Source organism: Indicator indicator, chromosome Z, assembly GCF_027791375.1.
Source record: "Indicator indicator isolate 239-I01 chromosome Z, UM_Iind_1.1, whole genome shotgun sequence".
Lineage (NCBI taxonomy): Eukaryota > Metazoa > Chordata > Aves > Piciformes > Indicatoridae > Indicator > Indicator indicator.
This window is the reverse complement of record NC_072053.1, coordinates 23,121,702-23,141,833: the sequence shown is the minus strand read 5'-3', so window position 1 is coordinate 23,141,833 and position 20,132 is coordinate 23,121,702. Positions and strand designations below refer to the sequence as shown.

Below are 20,132 nucleotides of genomic sequence, written 5' to 3'. Positions count from 1 at the left end.
GAAATAAGACTTTTTCTGTTCTGCTATAGTGGCTTTCCATAAGGCCACTAGAGTCTCTGCAGGAATGCTGACAAAACCAAACTCACTTGTTTTTAACTAGGTAACAAAGTAGACAGTGCTGTGTTTTTAGCAAGTATCAGGTGAGATGCTGGTCACTGTGCGTGACACAGGTAGAAAAGAAACAAAACAACCTTTCTTCCACAAAATTGAGAAACACCCTTCAGAAAGGAGTAGTTACAGTGAAATTCATTTCCAACTGACCACTAGATACAAATATTATCATTCATCTCTTAGCCTCTTTATCTCAAGTTTCGAGAATTTGGTCAACTATAGCAAACTGTCTTGCAATTTACTTTTTGTTTGGTTGGTTTTGTTGCTGTTCGTTCTGGTTTGGGGTTTTTTGTTGTTTTTTTTTTTTTTTTTTTGTTTTGGTTTGGTTTTTTTTGTGTGGGTTGGTTGTGGGTTTGTTGTGGGGTTTTTTGGTTTCGTTTGGGTTTGTTGGTTTGGTTTTTATTTTTGGTTGTTTGTTTTGTTTTTGCATTAAGACACATATACTTCCTTGGGCCTTCTGTATTTGACTGCAATTTCTCTACTATGGTTATAAAGTATGCAAGTAAAAACATATATTGTATCTTTATATTAACCCATCATGTTCACAGTCTCTGTAGTTCACAGTAACAGACAGCAGTAATAAAATTAACATCCTGTCGACAGTCAGCTGTCCAGAACAAATACAGCTCCTTCTCTGATTCACTATCAGTCCAAAGCAAGGATGTGCAGATTTTCTTAGGAGAGAGTAACAAATCAGAGTGAAGAATAAACCACACTTCCTTTTGGTTGAAAAGCAGAAAAGAAGAAAAGACTATTTACCCTATTTCTACAAGTTGGATTTTTTCCCTGTCTATTCAGAATTTCTGTAAGTTATTTTGACAGGATGAATACTGCTAAATAGATTGCTTAATGAATGCAAGGTGATATTGTTAAATGAATGACAACAAAAATACTTGTCTCATCTTCAATTCACCCATATGGTCATTTAAAAAATTATCTCAATCAATCAATCTTACTTTGACTCCAGGGGTTTAAGTGCTTGCCTTACAGGTAAAAATGACTGCTTACACCTGTTAGCCATGAAGATCAATGAGGCTGAGAATAATGTGGATCCATTGCATACTCGGGTAACAAGCAGTTAATTGGGAACTCAGGTGCACACAATGGGAAGGGCTTTGCTGCCCAGATGTGACTGATGGCATCATTTGAAGCTATCAGAGCTGCAAAAATGAGTCGGCAGCCAGGATTTGTTCTGAAAAAAAAAATATTTTAACAGAAATGGTCATCAAGAAGGAGGAAGAGACCAACCTCACAAGTAAAATCCACTGAAAAACTTCAAATATTTAAACTATGGTAATTCTTTTGTTCAAAGGCTCATTTTGAATTAATTAACAGGTTTAGAGTAGCCTGTAAATAAATGAGATATAATAGGAAAATGTTACAGTGTGAGAGCTGAAATCCCTCTCCCACACCGACAATGACCAGGCTAGCTCAGTCTGGAAGCAAATGAAAGCTGTATTTACAGGCAAAACTACAATCTATGATGAATTGCAATGAATATGTACAAATATACACTATTCACAACATATTACAAATATGTACAACCAACAGAAAAACACAACCAAGCCTCCTGGCTTCCCCGTAAGGGGCCTTCCACAAGCCAGAAGGACTGCCCTTGGATCTCCCAGAGCAGGCAAAAAAGGAAGAAAGCCAAGAAGCAGAGAGAGGTTTGTTAGACTTAGCTTGTCAAGGTCAGTGTGTGTGTTATCTTCAGCCAGAAAAGAAGCAAGCAGACAGAGAAGGTGGACTGTGAGTCTGCCCGACCTTGTTTTGTGACTCTTAAACATTTCTGTCTCTCCAATGGAAGTACTTAGAATAATCATTACTTTGTGTTCTTACACCCAATAGTGATTTATTTACATTCTTTCACTTTCTCCGCTTGAACTTTGTGAGAAGAAAAATTAAAGACAGTCTTAAAACGATCACAGAAAATTACAGAGATACAATGCCCCATTAAGCCATTTTTCTTTTGTCTTTCAGAGCACAGACTTTATGTAATTTAGCGAAAAAGATCCTGTTACTCCTTTGTAATTCATACAATTAAAATAGATGCCAAGGACATATGAAAAGGCAAAGTATCTGACTATTAAAATGACAAAGTATAATAGTGAATATTTACCATTAAAATGCTAATTTTTAAGAGAATAAAAACAACAGAAAGCCTTTTTTAACAAAGAAATTAATTGTGAGTGTTGAAATTACATTCATACTGGCTAAATTACAGAAGCAGAGGTGTCACTATTCATCCACCCCGTTACAGCTGCAGACTGGAGAGCATAAAATACCTGATGAACAGATAGTACAATTTCAATTTTCCTTCTCTTCATGGCATCTTCAGTGGGCTCAGCATAGCTGTGAATAAAAGAGCAAAGATGATACTTTTCAGTATCTTGGCACTGCCTTTCATTTTTCTTTGTACCTAGTCTCTCTTAAGCCTTAAATGTGCTTGATTCCTGGAATCCACTTTCTTTGACAGTTCAGAATTGTTATGTGTAGAGATCTCAGTAATTTGACAAAAAGAGTGATTTGGGGGTTTTCACTCTTTTTAAATCAGAACAAAAGTTTGTACAGATGCTCTGGTTTTGATTTATAGGCTCTGTTTTTCATTAAACTCTCCCCCCAAGCAGATACATAGAAAAATGCTGACGTTTCAAAGCACAAAAGCTCCAAACCCACACTTTTTTCTTTTAATCCAAAGCTTCCACATACAGTGTTCTTCAAGTGTCTGTAGAAATGTTTCCTACTTTCTGCCCCATAAAAGCTTCCTCTCCTATCCCATTTCCCTCCAGCTTAGTTAAACCTGGGTTCCCACAATTTCAGAGAGACCTAGCGTCACATTTTATGCCTGATATTTTGGCAGTTACCGCTCATTAGTAACATAAGCAAACCTCTTCAAATATGATTAGTGTGAGACATGTAAGAGAAGAGTGGGTTTTACAAAGCAGAGTATCTATGGTTTGAAAATCCAGACGATGAAAAATCTAACCTGTCTTTGAGCATCAAAAAGAAGATACAGAACCTCTAATTATGGCAAAGGCCAACCAGAGAGGGACATTTACAACTCTCCAGTAAAGCAGAAAGCATTACTAACAGACCTGACATGACATCATATAGTTTAGGCATTATTTTACATAATAACACATTTTAAAATGCAAAAGGTTTTGCAGGTATTTGTTTTATTTTGATCCAAGCTACACCCAAAGCTTTAGAGCTTGGATGGGAACAACAGTATTAACATGTTTAACCTTTCTAAAAGCTGTACACTTCAGTTTTATGTCCAAGAAGAGAGAACACATTAGTAGCGTAGATAAAAAATTCAGCAGCAGTTTTCCAGGTAACCTGTGCAATCCAGTAATAACTTTGCCACTTAAACTAATTTGATCGTATCACATTGATAAAAACATTCATTATGCTTTTCTTGGGTGCTCTTTAGAAATCTTGATTATATTTTTTACTATAATTTCTTCCTGGCTTTTATGCCTTTGTATCCAAAATACGGATTTATCTTTTTTTTTTTTCCCCCCTCATGTTTACTAATACAAATGACTTTGGGAGTGACAGATTCTCACCCTAATGGCAGGAAGTAATGCAGCAAAACTTAAACCTGTCTCAGTGACTACTTACTCCTTCCCCTTTTTCAAGTACTACTACTAGAGATCAACCATCTGTTCACATTTCCCCAGTTGAATCCCACTTTATGAGCTACCTCTATTGCAAAAAGTGAGTCAGCAAAATTTCCTTGATTTAAATATCTCAGAAACATTCGCTCATTTTCCAAGAAATTATTCCATTATGTTTTGGCTCAAGGAAGAGATTTTCTTGAAACTTGCTCTGGAAACCTGGGACAGAAAAGACGGTTGTTATTAATTGTTCCTTGCTTTTTTATTTCCTAAGCCAGCTGGTACAGAAGATGTTGAGTGAGAACACAAACTACTGGGCCACAGCTTACCCTTCTAGGAATTCGAAATGAACTGATAAGTGATCTTGGCTCAGGCATGGTTCTGTCCAGGCACTATTTTTGACAACTCTACCAAGTGAACTTCCACTTGGTTATCAACAACTTCGATAAAAAACCAAACACTCACTCTGAAGCTGAAAGATCAGGCTTGTAGCAGCACTTCAAGATGGTTCTCTGAGCTTTAGCAAATTCATTCATTGATTGATCTGGAGGCAGGAACATTAATATTTTGCTAATGCCAACATTAAAGATGTTTCTCCTTAAAGGAGAATAAAAAAATATTGCCAAAGAAATTACTGGTCTCCAAGGAGTGTTCAAGTAATGAGCTACCTTTTTTTTTTTTTTTTTTTTTTTTTCCCCTCCATGTGAGTAACCCACTGCAAAAGGAAAAATTTGTACCAGAGGCAGACAAGCGAGCCTCCGGAGCCTCCGGACAGCTGCAAATGTCCCAGATGAGAAGGGATTCAACCACAAAAGTCTGGCAAAGTATCAGGGCTAGACAGGGGAGCAAAATCCAGCCAGTGTTCCTGAACGCCGTCCCAGGGTCTCCCCGACCGTGGTCCAGCTCTCGGGTGGGCTCTGCTGCCTCCACTCGATTTGGGTATCGGCGATATGGTTCAGTCTACCGGCTGGAGAGGCGCATGCTGGGTGCCAGGGGCCACTGGAGCGCTTGCCGCTCGAGGCCTGAGCTGTAACCCAGCTCCCTTCTCCAAACCCCCTGGGTCGCCCCGATGGTGATGCCGTCTAGCCCCACCGGCACAGGCCGCTGGGAGAGGACAGCCCCGCCGGCGGCCGCCCCGAAGGGTTTTATGGGACCCAGCGCTGCACCCCATGGCAGCGCCCAAGCTCGGCGGGGCGAGTGAAGCCGGCGGAAGGTAGCACCCGGTCGAAGATAGCACCCGGCCTCGGCGGGGTGTGGGGAGGCGGTGACGGGCTGGGGAGGCGGTGACAGGCGGGCGGGGCTGGGCCGTGCTGGGCCGGGGCGGGCCGGCTGGAGCGAGCGGCGGCGGCGGCGGGAGCGAGCGAGCGAGCGAGCGAAGGCTGGGGCACGGCGGCGGCAGGGACAGCATGGCTTCGTCGCAAGGGAAGAACGAGGTGCGGTTCGCCGACTGGATGGCAGCTTTGCCCAGCAGCATCCATCGCACCCCGCTCACCAACCTGGCCATCCCAGGTAGGTGCTCCCATCTGCGTTTCCAGCGTGTTGGGGTGCGCCGGAGAGGAGAGCGGAGCTTTTAGCGTTCGCTTCCTCATGCTGCTGAGGAGGCGGCGAGCCCCGAGCTGTGCTGCCCCGGCTCTCCAGACACCTCCATCGTGCTCCCGGGCGCTGCGTCACATGTGAGCGAGCGGGGCAGATGCATGGAGAGGTGCCTGCAGGAGGCTCTTGCGGCCCCAAACTGTAACGAACTCAAAGGAGACGGGTTGGTAGAATTGCGGAGGCTGGATCTGTTATGTGCGTGGAAGAGTTGCGTGTGTCTGTAGTGCTTCACTGGACCTCACGTACGACCAAGATGCCATGGATTGCCTGTTAGCTCGTAAACTTGGGTCGCGAGGTGGAGTCTTGAGTTGGGGGGGAGCCAGGGAACGATGCAGGGCTGTCGTAGGGCCAGACAGACTGCACCATGGTGCGACTGCATTTCTTGTCGCCTTCAGAAAACATTCGGTCTCAATGGTAATTTAAGTAAGATGAGAAATGGCACATCCTGGTGCTCTGTGAACTCTTCTGCGCTCCCTGCTAATTTTTTTTAGGTATTAATTTTAACTGTAGACGTAGGCAAAATACATGTCGGAAGCTAAAACAGCACAGCAATCAGTTCGGATGCTTTCGAGGTTTGAGGGAGTACTTTGTGTTGCCAGACGTCTTCACCAGCATCCCATCCGCTGTTGAGATGTCTAACAGGAACGAGATTTGAGACATGGTGAATCTGTAATGTCTCTTAAGCTCCTTACGAGATTGTTCACTTGAGAGTTTTTGTAGCAGTTGCTTGTGTAAGAGCAATTTTTATACCACTAGTCAAAAGATACTTTTAAGACAACGTAATTGCAACAGCTGGGATATGGTTTCTATAGTTTAATTTAAACAGAGGTGTGCTCTTTTTAAAATCGTGTGTCTCCTAGTTTCTTCCAGTTTACACAAGCTTTGTCTAGTATTTTACTTGCTACGCTGTTTTTTTTGCTATTGGTTGAATATATCTTGTGTAAAACTATCCTTCTGAGGCATAGGAATCTAGCATCTGTAACGGTTGTGCCAAATTATTCTAGAACTGTAAAGGCTTTTTGTGTTACTAACTTTTTATTAACTGACAAGCTGTGGAATGTTCTTGGGAAGTATAGGCTATGATGAGAAATTAGTTTGTTTGCAATTAGTTGGGCCTTTACAGTTAAATATGTAATTTTAGAGACTTTTGTGATTTTGAGGTGATCATGATTAAACTCACTTGCTTCTAGACGCAAGACATTGCCTTTGGTATCAATCACCTTTGACTGGCTTCCTTGACTGAGGCATCTTGAGGCTGTTACTGCTGCATCAATCTCACCAAGATCTTACTTTTTTGGAGCTTCTTTGTGAAATAGGAGTTTTTCACAAGGGATATTTTTCAGAGCGTTAACAATAATACATGTAATATGCAATAATATGTAATAATGTAATAATACAAGTTTTCACAGTTAACATGTTTTAAAAAAAAAACACACAAAAACCTACAAGTAGACTGTAAATGTAGGTTAATCTCTATACAGCATTAAGCAGTGGGCAAATTTTGCATCCTCTAAGTGCACAGACAGACCCCTTACACTGCAGAAGAGTTTTGTTCATGTAATAGCCATGAACACAATCTTTTTTTTTCCCCCCTTGAAATTAGCAGCAAAGGTTCAATGGCTTGAGTAATACAGTGCTAAGACCTTTGAAGTTTGCCCTTTTGTCTTTGTAAATTAACACAAACTTCTAAAATGTGAGTTTTGGTAATGAGAACCTTATGGAAAGGGATGGGGGCAATATTTTTCATTAAATTTGTCAGTTAGGGAGCCTGGTACACAAGCTGTGCCTGTCAGTGTAGTTTAAACATTATCTTTAATAGTAGATTTATTATATCAAACATATAATGTGGTAATTACAATAGTAATACAAAGGGAAACATAGGACTGTTGTCATCCTTTAAGAAGAAATAACCTTTTAGATGTTCATAATGTTTATTTGGAAGTGTCATCCCAATATGACCATAGCAAAAAATCAATGCTGTGCGTGCACAGTAGCTACTGACATAAAACTGCTATTGAAGTAGTTAAATAGAGGAATATTTAGATTCCAAAACATGCTGTGTCAAACCCTCTTCGTTTTAACTTACAAATTTTTAACTGTTTTAGAATCTAACATTTAATAGCTAATGTATTCATAGAGTTGCTGCTATTATTTTGTGTCATTTTCTTTACATTGCTTTCGTCATTTTTTTTTCCTTACCAAGAGAATGTAACAGTACCTTTTAATTTTTGTTCCAACAGGATGTAAACTTTCCTTGCAGAGTAAGAATACTGATCTTAACCTTAATTCAGCAGGATAAAATTTGTTTCCAGAGTCAAAGTAACAGTCCTGTGCTAATATTGAAGAAAACAATTGGCTTGTAGTAGTGGATTCCCCTACATTGGGCAGGGGTGCTTGACAGGGTTCTGGGCGATCTTATTTAAACTATGCTATCACCTAAAAAAGTTGGACCATATGATCCTTGAGGTCCCTTCCGACCTGTCATTCTGTGATATTAGCATGAGTTTTCCAAATGAATGTATTATCACTTAACCGATACAGAGGATGTTTCACTACGTTTTGGGTAAAATGTTTTCATTTTATTAAAAATCACCAGTACACTGCTCATTATTTAAAAGGAGTGCTTGAAACTGAGATAATACACTGTGTTGTTTTTGCATAGACGTGCATGCAATATTTTAAGTGTTGCAAAGGGGAGCACGAAGGCCGTGGTATGATCTTACTTAATACTGTTGAAAGGATGTTATGTTCATATCACGTTTAAAAAAAAATGGTGGATCGTGCATATTTTAGAGTTTTTTCAATTGGTCAGTTGCAAAGCTTATGCAGACACAAATTTCTACTATTTATCACCACTTAAGCTTCCATAGCCAGTGGTGGATTTTGTTGGTATTGCAGTAAATGAATGTACTAATTTCATTCTCTGTGGTTCAAGCCAGGTACTTTTGTTTTCCTAAGACGAGGAATCCAGTAGGTGAGGGACAGGTCTCTAATCGAACTTGTGCCAGCATTGTCAGTTAGAAACTTCTCTATCTGTATTTCTCCAAATAGGAGGATGAAGCGTTGTACCATGATGTTTTTCTTTCGTTGTGCTGTGTCTGTGTTCTGTTGCACTGCAATGGCAGGTTTTCCTCACTTGAAGGATACCGGCAGCAAATAACAGTGCATAGTATTTGGAAATGAAAGAATATCTTAGTTTCTATAAAATTTCATTCATATTTAGTCTTCTATTGCTATGACAATTAGAAAAATGAAATTATACATTCTTAGTGTATAGCCCAGTGTTCTTAGCATTTTCAGTCTCCTCATGTTTGTAAACTGCCTCTTACATTGAAAAATCTTCCTGGCTAAACTCACAACAATCTGGCTAAGAAAAATGTGGAGGATTGTGGATTGCTTTTATTGCTGTTGTTGTTAGGGTGGATGTCTTTTGGTAGTGATAAAGTGTAATTTTGTTCCATGTCTGTGCTTCTTTGACTAGAATAAGTATTTTTTTGTAGATGATATAGATTTAGAGAACAGAAATCTTTGTGGCTGAAGTTGCAGCTAGAAAGCGAGGTGTAGAGAGCCTCTGTGTTTTGCCGTGTTAATGCCACCACCTTCATCTGGGTTGAGGAATGTGCTGTGTGCAATACAGTTAAATAGACATCAGTAGGCAGCATTTCCTTACGAATTGACCCACTTACTGGTCAATTATCTTCCTGTTGGCAGTCTGTAAAGACGTATTTTGTTTTATATCAGTATGAGTTTTTGTACAAATAGCGTGTAATACATGTTTCTTTACTCCTTGGAGCTAATACTCCAAGCCTATGAGAAGTCTGTAAGAATAATTTTGAATAGAAAAATGTGTTTTCCTCCCCAAGTAATCAATTGCTCCAACAGAATTCTTGCTAGCTTAAGTTTGCCGTATGAGTAGTCCTCGTCTGTGCCAGGGACATGTCTGTCCTTCATATAGTGTAGGTAAAATATTCTGAATGAATTTAAGACCCCAAATAACCCTTAAATGCTTAATTTTGAGAGTTGTAACTCTTCGGGCAATTGTTTCATAGGAGAATTCTCTGTTTTCTTTGAGCAGATGAAACTGTTGGCCTCATGATACGCTATTTTCACTGAGTGTTTCACTGGGTGCAATACAATTCTCCAAGAAAATTATTTCCAGAGTGTACCAACTTGGCAGCTGTGTTTGCTTAATGTAGTTAGCTGCTTAAGAGGAATACACAGGACCTGACTGGCTTCTTTCGTTTCTCAGATTAGATTATATTTTTTTGTATTTTGACCTATAAAGTTCTTTGTCCATCAGTCAGAAAGCAATTACTAGACACAGGAGAGCTAAAGTTGGCTCATTTTAAATAAGAAGCTCTTTGCAGGTGGAGTATTTTTTGCTATCTATCTTTAGAAAGAGGCTCTGAGACTTGAATTTTGTATTTTGAATTTTGTGTTTCCCAGTATCATCATGCTTTGAAAAGAAAGAGCAAGACCTCATAGAAAATTAGTTTACAAAAAGGGAGGATGTGTGCTAGTGTCAAAGATGTATTAGGAGATGGGAAAGGCATGCATGTTACTGTAGTTGGAGTGTTTTAAATGGAGAGGTAAAATAACAGCTCTGTTTCAAATGTTTTGAATTACAATCTTCTGTTTTAATACCTTGTGAATCTTCAAGTCATTACTTCCAGGGAAGATACTTCTCATTCTCAGCCCCACAGGGATATTATTTCATCTTAAAAACGGCTAGGAATACTTCCTTGTCATTTACATAGATACACAACAATTTCAGTCTTTTAAGTGTTATGAGGATGCTCTTTAATCTTGAGCTTGAATAACCTGTGAATTGAATGTTCTTCAAGTGAAGAGGGATTGTTCTAAGGAAGTTTTTGTTTTTGGACCTGTTTCATCCTTGTCTGTTCACTAATAGTCAACAGAGCACCTCTGCTTCGGTTGCCACTGTCTGATTCTGTACAAAAGTAGCACCACCTAGAACCATAAGCTAATGATGCAAGTAAACTTACAATGCAGGTTACTTACTAGTTTTTGGCGTATATGTAGAGCATCTGGAAGATACTTACCAGATAAGAGTATCTGGTGCACCTTGTACTCTTATTTCAGTGCTCTGCTGCCTGAAATAAGTACCTTTGTGTTTCACTTTCTGCTCAGAAAATGAGCAAAGATCTTTGTAACTGACCTTGCTAACTTTTATAGGATGATTCTTTTCTTCCTTATTGATGGTGGCCTTTTAACATCATTTTTAATCCACAAAATGGCCTTTCTCTGGTCCTGCACATGCTAATGTGTCATTTCCAGCCCTTCCAGAAATATTTCTGTCTTGGCATTCACCATTAATTTCCCCTGCTGTGACATGTTATTCTGTTATGCACGAAATGATGCTGTTTGGTTCCTCACACTGCCATAAAAATCAAACAGCTCAAGCCCTTCAGTTACTTCTGCCACAAGAAGTAATTTGAAACTGGTTTTGCTTGGTTTCCCAGAAGGAACTATTTATTTAATCCAGCAATCATTGTCCGTGCTGTCTCCTGAAGCTTAGTTCTGGTAGAGCTGGCTTCTTCTCTGACTTGTCTTGCATTGTGCTACCATAGCAGGTGTGGCAGAGGAAACAGCTTTATTGCCATCTGGAATTACTCCTCTCTTTTCACCTCACTGAATTTCTGTTTCATTTCATCTCTTGGCTGAAAATATCTCAACTGTTCTGTATATCCAAACTCCCTTTACCTCCTGATGATTTTTAACTTTGTGCTTGGTGTTTGTGTTGGGCTTGGTAACTTTCTGCAGTTCGTATTATAGTGCAGCTTGTACTATGCTTTTCATACAAAATGATACTTGCTTTGAATATGCTTGGACACACTCAACTGTGCAAGTAATTAAACATGCAGGTGCAAAGTAGATGACAGTATGGAGACTGCAATTCAGACCCCCTAAAAGGGCTACATAATTGCTGTTGCTGCTCTGCACAGAGATACTTATTAACATTTTAGCTACTTAATTTGAAAATGATTGTATATCTTTAAGAAATACTTTTCAGATTGTTGCATTTAGTCAAGGATAGATTTGTTATGAGGTGAATCCACTTGTGTTCTAGCCTGTCAATAGAGATAAGAGAACCTGGGAATAGCTGGATTTATCTCTTAGCTGATATGCCAGTTTAATATTTAATATGGTGACTGTAGGCCCAACACCAGATGCACAAATACCCTGTCTGCTACAGCAGGTCCGCTGCATTCAAAAGAAGCAGTCAGGTGCACAAATGTGGTATATTTACATGCAATATACACTAATTTTTTAAGATTGATGGAGACAAATATACTGAACTGTACAGCACCTCTAAAGCTCTGAAATATGCATACAGGCATAAAATCTCCTGGGCAGTAAATCAGATGTAGCTGTGATCTAGCCAATACTGTGACTCTTACACAAAACCTGTCCCTTCTTCAGGGAAGCAAGGAGGGCAGACTCTAGCATTGAAATTCTTGTCCCTACTGTAAATAGGAAAAGATGGTAATACTTGTTACCTCATTTCTACTACTATGTAGAATGCAGAGGGTAGGACTGAAGTCAAGCCACTGTTCCATTATCAGTTCCACAGGCAGATAAGCCATTTTACTTGTGATAAGTAGACGAATGAGCCGTCAGGCCCATTCAGTATAAGAAGAGGTCTCCAATGATTCCACATTCCTTTCCAGTGAAACCACAGCATAGATCACCCCATCTCCATCCAGTCTATGTGCCTTTCTCAGTCACTATGTGTTTCTAAGTAATAGTATGTTTTGTGCTTTCAACAGAGATGTAGTAAACAGGTTTGTGCTTAATAGTTCTACTCTTCAAAGAGCAGCCATATCCATGGAGAATAGCCTCCATGTCCATTTTATTCTTTCTTCAAAGTAGGCACAGTTATTGGTGCTTAATTTGTGAATAGATCTGCTTATGCAGAGGAAAGCTCATAGGACACTACAAAGAATATAATGTGGAAGAAAGATGGTTAAAATCTGAAAACTTCTGCAAAATCGAATGCCTTTTTTTTGTCTGTTTGACCTATGTAGCATACCTTGGTTTAATCATATCTTTTCTGTTTTTCTGAGCAGCTGTATGGTATCACTTAGCATCTGTACAGAAATTTGGAAATGCTGTGGTAGATCAATGTAAACAAATGCAATGGAACATTTCCTTTCCCTTCTCAAGAAATGGGAAGCGCTAACGATTTCCTTTCAGAGATGCCCATCTACAGAAAGGAGGATCTGTGGAACTGCAATCCTGTGAGTCTGACCTTGGCAGCAGTGAAGGTTATGGAGCAGATCATCCTGAGTGCCTTCACATGTACAGGACAGCCAGGTGATCAGGCCCAGTCAGCACAGATTTATGAAAGGCAAATTCTGCTTGATGAACCTGATCTCCTTATATGACAAGGTGACCTACTTAGTGGATGAGGGAAAGGCTGTTTGTCTTCCTGGACTAGAGTCAAACCTATCACACCATTTCCCGTGACATTCTCTTGGAGAAACTGGCTGCTCATGGCTTGGCTGGCTGGGTGGACAATTTGCTGAGTAAAAAAACTGGCTGGATGACTGGGCCCAAGGAATGGTGGTCGGTGGAGTTGATTCCAGTTGGTGGCTGTCCACAAGTGGTGTTCCTCAGGGCTTGGTATGGGGGCCAGTTTTGTTTAATATTTTCATCAGAGATCCAGGTGAGGGGAGTGAGTGAACTCTCAGCAAGTCTGCTGATGACAGATGGGTGAGAGTGTTGATCTGATTAAAGATTTATATTGGATATTAGAAGAAAGCCCTTCACTGAGGGGGTTATCAAACATTGGAATATGCTTCCCAGAGAGGCAGTTGAATTGCCATCCCTGAAGATGCTTAAAAGATGCATTTATGTGGTGCTAAGGGATGTGTTTTAGCACCAGACTTGGTAGACTTAGATGTTTGGAGTAGATAAAGGTCTTTTCCAAACAAAAATGGTTCTGTAATTCTGTGATTCTATAAGAGTGGCTGGAAGGCTGCCCAGTGAAAAAGGATCTGGGATTACTGGTGGACAGCTAGTTCGATATGTGTCAGCAGTGTGCCTACGTGGCCAAGAAGGCCAACAGTATCCTGGCTTGTACCAGAAATAGTTTGGCCAGCAGGCCTCGGAAAGTGGTCATCCCCCTGTACTCAGCACTGGTGATACTGCACCTTGAATACTGTTCCGTTTTGGGCCCCTCGCTACATGAAGGACATTGAGCTGCTGAAGCCTGTCCGAAGAAGGGCAATAAAGCTGGTGAAGGATCTTAGAGCACAAGTCTTCTGAGAAGTGGCTGAGGAAACTGGTGTTGTTTAGTCCTAAGAAAAGGAAGCTCAGTGGAATCTTCTCTCTTCACAGCTACCTGAAAGGAGGTTGTAGTGAGTTGGGTGTTGGTCTCTTTTCCCAAGTAACAAGTGATAGGATGAGAGGAAACAGCCTGAAATTGCTCCAGGGGAGGTTTGGGTTGGATATCTGGAAAAAAAATTCACCAAAAGGTTTGTTAGGCATTGGAATATGCTGCCTTGGGAAGTGTCTGAGTCACCGTGCCTGGAGGTGTTTAAAAGATACGTAGATGTGGTGCTTAGAGATATGTCTTAGTGGTGGGCATGGCAGTGTAAGGTGAATGCTTGGACTCAGTGCTTTTAAAGGTCTTTTTCCAACCTAAATGACTTTATCGTTCTGTATTTCATTTTAATATATTTATGCTTCTGATAGAAACCTGTACCACTGCTGCCTATTTTTGCACAGCTAGCTACATGAAGTTGTATTTCAGGTTTTTATGATAAGGGTTCCATTTCCTTAGTGGATATAAATAAGTCACAAAGAAATAATTTGTGCTATGAAGTGGTTGGTTAATCTAAAGTTCTGAAATAATTTATCTTTTTTTCTACCATTGGCTACATGGAGGAACTGCTAAACATCAGCAAAAAATAAATTGCATTGTATTTTACTAGTAGTAACCCTTCCTTAAATTCTCCTATGTCTAAAATACTTAAGGCAAAGCTGAAAATCTGTCTACCCTCATAGATTAATGCCTGGTAAATGGAGACTAAATGCTGAAAGTTGCTGAGTTGCTGCCAGCTCTTTTAGAAGCTGAGAGTTCTCAGTTTTCTGTCAGCTCAGGTCCAAGTATCCAAAGAACATCTTTGCTGTGTGATGTTCCTACTGTGGTAAAAAGTAATAACTACTTAAAGTTTGTTTTTCCTGAGGTGAAATGAAATACATAATTTCCTCTGTTTGGAAGTATAGAGTTGGTCTTTTTTCTGCCTATTTTTAAACCGTTCCAAAGTTTTCACCATGATCTAATTCAAAATGAATCATTAGAATGATTCTCAGATGACTGGCCAACTTTTAAAGGATCTCTGTTCATATTAAATAAAGATTAATCTTTGCTTCATCTTATCAGCCTAGCTTGCATACCTCATGCATAAATACTTCATCTTAATGTTTCAGCTATGAAATAAAATATTTCAGAATAGCTAGAAAAAGAGAAGGGGATGGAAGAAAAAACAGATTGTGTTAGTTGTGGTTCCAGACTTCAGTTTTCTCTGTGTGTGTCAGGATGTTGCAGATGATTGTAGATGTATGATGTGCTTCTATGAAGGCAAAGACCTATCCACAAATTGTATTTGGTTATAAGTTTTGCCTTTGACTAAAAAAAAACAAACTACTGACTGACCTGGCCTTTAAATAAATTCTGTAGGTTCAGTGTTTTTTACACAAGGAAACCTGCTGAGAAGAACGGTATACGTTTTGCTTTACCATGTTGTCGTGCTATCAGTCACAAAGTATTTGTGTTTCAATAAAGCTATATATATGTGTGTGTGTGTGTGTGTGTGTATGTATGTGTACAAATGTTGTTAAACATTTGATATTTATTTATACTTTGGCAGCTGTGAAGCTTGTTTTTCAAGTACAAAAGGGGGCTAAACCAGGACATCAGTAAGGGAAGGAAAAATGAAGAGCATATGAACTACCTGTAGTGCCAGGCAATTAGACTATTGTCTTAGTTCTCAAAATGTGTTTGTTTGTTGTTTTTCTAAATCCTCTTGTTAAAACTTGCATTCTTCAAAAATACATGCTTCAGGCTACACTAGATGTTCATACCAAAGCCAAATGACATGTTTATACATCTGTTTCCCCCAGTCAAGTCTGACTTCTGCCGGTGACCATGACACGCAGGAGGAGAGTGTTGACTGGAAGTTCCCCTGAAGGCGAAGATCTGACTTGGACATTGAATAGTGGATGCTGTGTTTTGTCTGTGTTTGTCTGCATATTCTCACTACACTCATAAAAGATAATTTAGGGGGTTGTACCTCTTTGCAGCAGGTGCACACTGGAATTAGTTTTGCTTACTGCCTTTGTGTAATGGACTTCAAAGTACACCACAGCAGTCAGCAGTGCATGTTTTTGGTCAAAAAACTGCATGCTTAAATTTACAGCTCTGTAGGCCATTTAAGTGTGACTCCAAGTCTGGAATTTTCTGGTTTGGCCAGTGTGTTTCTTTTTAATGTTGTTTGTTTGTTTTTAAATGCTTTAACTTTCCTCCCAGTTGATCTAGTTCTCTTACCATCTTCAGAGTGCAGGCTTTTCCAGTGGTGTGGGGATACTTAGTTTTGATGAACTTTAATCTTCAAAGCATCATGCAAAATTGACAGTATTAGAGGTTGCCTCAAAAGAGTTCTTCCTGGGATGGGAATGGAGACCGTATATATTTTGATCTGGTAATGCTGGGTCTTGCTGCAAGAGGAAGCTGGACTCATGCCTTTAGACATTGTTATTTAGTTCATGTGCCTAGTGAATGTTTTGAGAAACACAAATTGACAGTAAATAAGGAGAAATCAAGCCAGCTTCAGTAATTTTTGGATGTAGCTGTCTTACAGGGGAAACAAGCCAAGAAACACTGTGAAAGAACGTAACAGTGCATGCGTACATGAATGCTGTTGCTTCTAGTGTACAAGAGACAGGAATCCCCTTAGAAAAAGTATGGAATATGGAGAAAATGGGGATTTCTGAGATCAGATTTAATGGACTGTCTCTTTTGGCTGTAAACTGTGTGATTATTGAACTGATAAAACCAGGTACTGCCATGTCTGAGAGTTTGGGATGATGCAGTGGTGGTACTGCAGAGAAATTGTCTGCTTTTATGATGTTATTTGTTTGTCCTTGTTGCATCCTCCATCTCTGCAGGGATCAGAACATGTGACTGAAAGTTTGGCTGGCTGGGCCACCTTGTGATTTCAATTCCTAGCTGTTTGTTAGTGTACTTTTGTCACCACAAAATTCTTAAAGCTTCCTTTGAGGCTGCATCCTTTACAAACCCAGAAATAATCTCTGCCATTGGAAAGTGACTTCAGTTTACCAGGGGAGCCCTGTCAATATGTGTACAAATAAACTTAATGAAGATTACACTGAGACAGGGTTACATGTGTGGGAGATGGAAGGGTGGAGATATAAAGCCAGAGTGAGAAGTGCTGTGCTGAAGAACATCAAAGGTTCATTTAATTTAATGCCCCAACTCTAACATCTTTTCTGGCATCTTCTCTGGCCTGTATCAGTGAAAAGGGTTAAGGGTGAGCTGACAACAAAATGGTATTCATCCCCACACATACCCCTCTACTCTAATGGCATGTGGATTTATTCATCCAAAAGGTTGCATCCATATTGTTATGTTGTATAATCCCTGATAGACTGCTTTTCCAAAGAGTTCCAAGGGAGAGCTGTATCCCTTGGTCTGTAAAGGAGGCTAAAGTAGGGTCTTACCCTATTCCCCTTGGCTGCTGGAGATTCTGTGTTTTGTTCAGCCATGGGAAGAGGTCACAAGAGGGTTTCTGTCTCTGGGCCAGCGATAAGAGAATATGATGACCAAGAGAGAACTGAAACAGATTTGGATCGTGGCTTCTAGGACTGCTTAGGTTTTTGACAGCAGATAGAGCAACAGAGTCTGCACTGGGGGCAACAGGTATAGCCTGAATGCCTCCTTCCCAGCTAAGCTGGGATATTCATCTTGTTTGTGGTCTTCTTGGGCCTGTGAATCTCACCCAGTGTTGTAGAGATCTAGGGGCATGGCTGAAGGACATCCTCTTCATTCTCTCAATGCTTGGTAACTTCTGGCTGTTTGAAATCCATATAAATCAACATTTCTCTGCTCTGGAGGAAATACACATCTTTCTAAATTCTGTGAATTATGCCAGCTACTTTAGAGGAACTAACATATGTGGTGGCCTCTTTCCAGCCCAGCCTGCTTCTCAAGTATGACTTCAGGCAACAATAAACCACCAGCCTAATTTTCAGAATGGATTTTTATCTTTCTTTGGCATTGCTTTCCCTGATGTGCCAAGAGAGATAAGATTTCTTAATCCATAAAGAACCTTTCTAGACCACGAATTGGCCTGAATTTTATCTCAGAGAGAGGAGGTAATGGGGTTTTTGTTGTGATTTTAAAGTTTCAGCAATAGATGTTTTTGTATTTTGAATGATATTCAGAAGTGCCAGTAAACAAATTTAATGCCTGCAAGCAACTTTCCAAGTCAAGTGAGAGATAATGTTTTTCCCTTTTGAAATTTCCATTGTCTGCAACAGCATGCTGTTCCTGAAATACAGAATCCAAGAAGCTAAAAGCAGTCCCTTTTACATCATGCTGTCCTTCAGGTGTCAGAGAGGTTGTGGAGTCTCTCTGGAGACTTTCAAAACGTGCCTGGGTGCACTCCCATACAGCCTGCCCTAGGTAATCCTGCTTTGGCAGGGGGGTTGGACTAGATGATCCCTAGAGGTCCCTTCCATCTCCTAATGTTCTATGATTCATTTCAACTCTGTTTTAAGTGAGGGATACAGGCCAGAAATATGGAAAAGTATTCTCCTAACATGGAAATCAGAGGAGGGCCATTAAAATGACCACGGGTTGGAGCACCTCTGCTATGAGGACAGGCTGAGGGAGCTGGGGTTCAGCCTGGAGAAGAGGAGGCTCCAGGGAGATGTGATACAGCCTTCCAGTGCCTGAAGGAGGCCTACAGGAAGATGGGGAGAGACTGTTTACAAGGGCCTACAGTGGCAGAATGGGGAGCGATGGCTTCAAACTAGAGAAGGGCAGATTTAGATTGGATATCAGGAAGAAGCTCTTCACTGTGGGGATGGTGGAACACTGGAACAGGTTGCCCAGGGAGGTGGTTGAGGTCCCTTCCCTAGAGATATTCAAGGTAAGACTCAATGAGGCCCTGGGCAGCCTGGTCTAGTTGGGGATGTCCCTGCTGACTGCAGGGAGGTCAGTCTAGGTGACCTTTGGAGGTCCCTTCTGGCCTGAACCATTCTACGATTTTGTGATTCTATGTTTAAAGGTAAGTGCGATTAGGCTTCCAAGCATGTCTCTCTGTCTTAGATGATAAGATGATTTCAACCCAGTTCACAGTTAAGTTTGGGTGGTATTTTGTTTGGGACAGTTTATTGAATAATTGAATTCACCAACTGCCAGGAGAAATTTTGACATTAGTTGGAGTTGGCCTGGTTTTCCACTCCCCTGTATCATTCTGTAAATGCAGATCTGTATAAAATGTCAGTAAATCAGAACAGTAATGTATGTGCATGTTGTGCACTACGTAGTGTGGAACTGAGTCTGTCTTGGTTAGCTCTTGATGAATAAATGGCTCTGAGCAACTGAAGAAAGGAATGCTGATTAGGTGATGGGTTTAAATATGGCCCTCTAAAATAACCAGTGCAAATAATTTGTCAGAAAGCTGAACACACAGATTATGTTGCTTCCAATCTTTAAGTGAACCATTATTGAATAGCTACATGAAAGAAAAAAAAAATTCTCAAAAATGAAAAAATCCCAAGCTTTACAATTCATCCTTGTAAAAGAAAAAAATTCCATTGTCTTTGATTATGACCTAAATACAAATTAGGGAACAACTAGAGAAAAGCAGGATTTGGGATTTTGCCTGTTGCATTTCAATGTCAAATGACAGACACACTGTGCTAGATCGCTTTAGTGCCCTTAGTTTGTTGTTGTAGTCAGTTAAGGAAGGTTAAGGAAGGTATATAAGTCAAGTGTGTAATACTTTTTTTTCAAAGAGTGTGCCACTGAAATGCCACCAAGTACTGTTTTGGTCTGTGTTATAATGATACTGGAACCAGCTGGCCTTTCACAGGCTTGCTCTTTTTTATTGTAAAAATAAGAAAATACATGAGGCTTTCAAATTTATTAACATTTACTTGTGATAGTATCTTTTAATATTTATGGAGCAGTATTTCAAAACCAAGCTAGCTTATTTTCAAAGTCTTAACATACTTTGTAAGATGTTATCCAGATTTTACTTATATGAACACTTGGAACAAGTAAAGGTTGTAATTTCTGTTTTTCATCTGCCAGTTCAAATGTAGTGATCTGTTCTTGGGATTACTGTGGAACTGAGATGCACCAGGAAATCGAAAATATTCTAAAAAAAAAAAAAGTTTTAAAATGTCCATAGTGTATCAGTCTGTTTTCTGAAGCCCTGTAACACCAAGGCTCTTCGTAACACTTTTGAACAGCTTCTTGCAAAAGACTGATCCTCCTGCTTTCGTCTGTGATCTTGGCTAGATTATCATGGCACATTACTAATTGTGGGGCAGTTTAAAACACAGCAAAACAACAAGTGCAGGAGGAGAATTGAAGAGCAGCTGTCAGAAACACTGTGTGGATCTCTGTAGCACATTAAAGGTAAGAATTTATAGACTGGGTGCTGAGAAGAGCAGTAGACCTGGAGATCCTTGAGACACCACAGTGCAAGTGGCTGGGCTGGGTGACTTTAGTATTAGCCCAGTGGA

At 40.1% G+C, this 20,132-nt stretch overlaps 1 protein-coding gene across 1 annotated transcript in view; it reads left to right on the top strand.

The window, feature by feature from the left end:
* Positions 1-5,137: 5,137 nt before the first annotated feature.
* Positions 5,138-20,132, top strand: part of PLCXD3 (phosphatidylinositol specific phospholipase C X domain containing 3) — a 96,999-nt gene continuing 82,004 nt past the window's right edge. The window contains exon 1 of the mRNA XM_054398083.1: positions 5,138-5,240. Coding sequence (XP_054254058.1) covers positions 5,138-5,240 — 103 coding nt within the window. The remainder of the gene's footprint in view (positions 5,241-20,132) is intronic.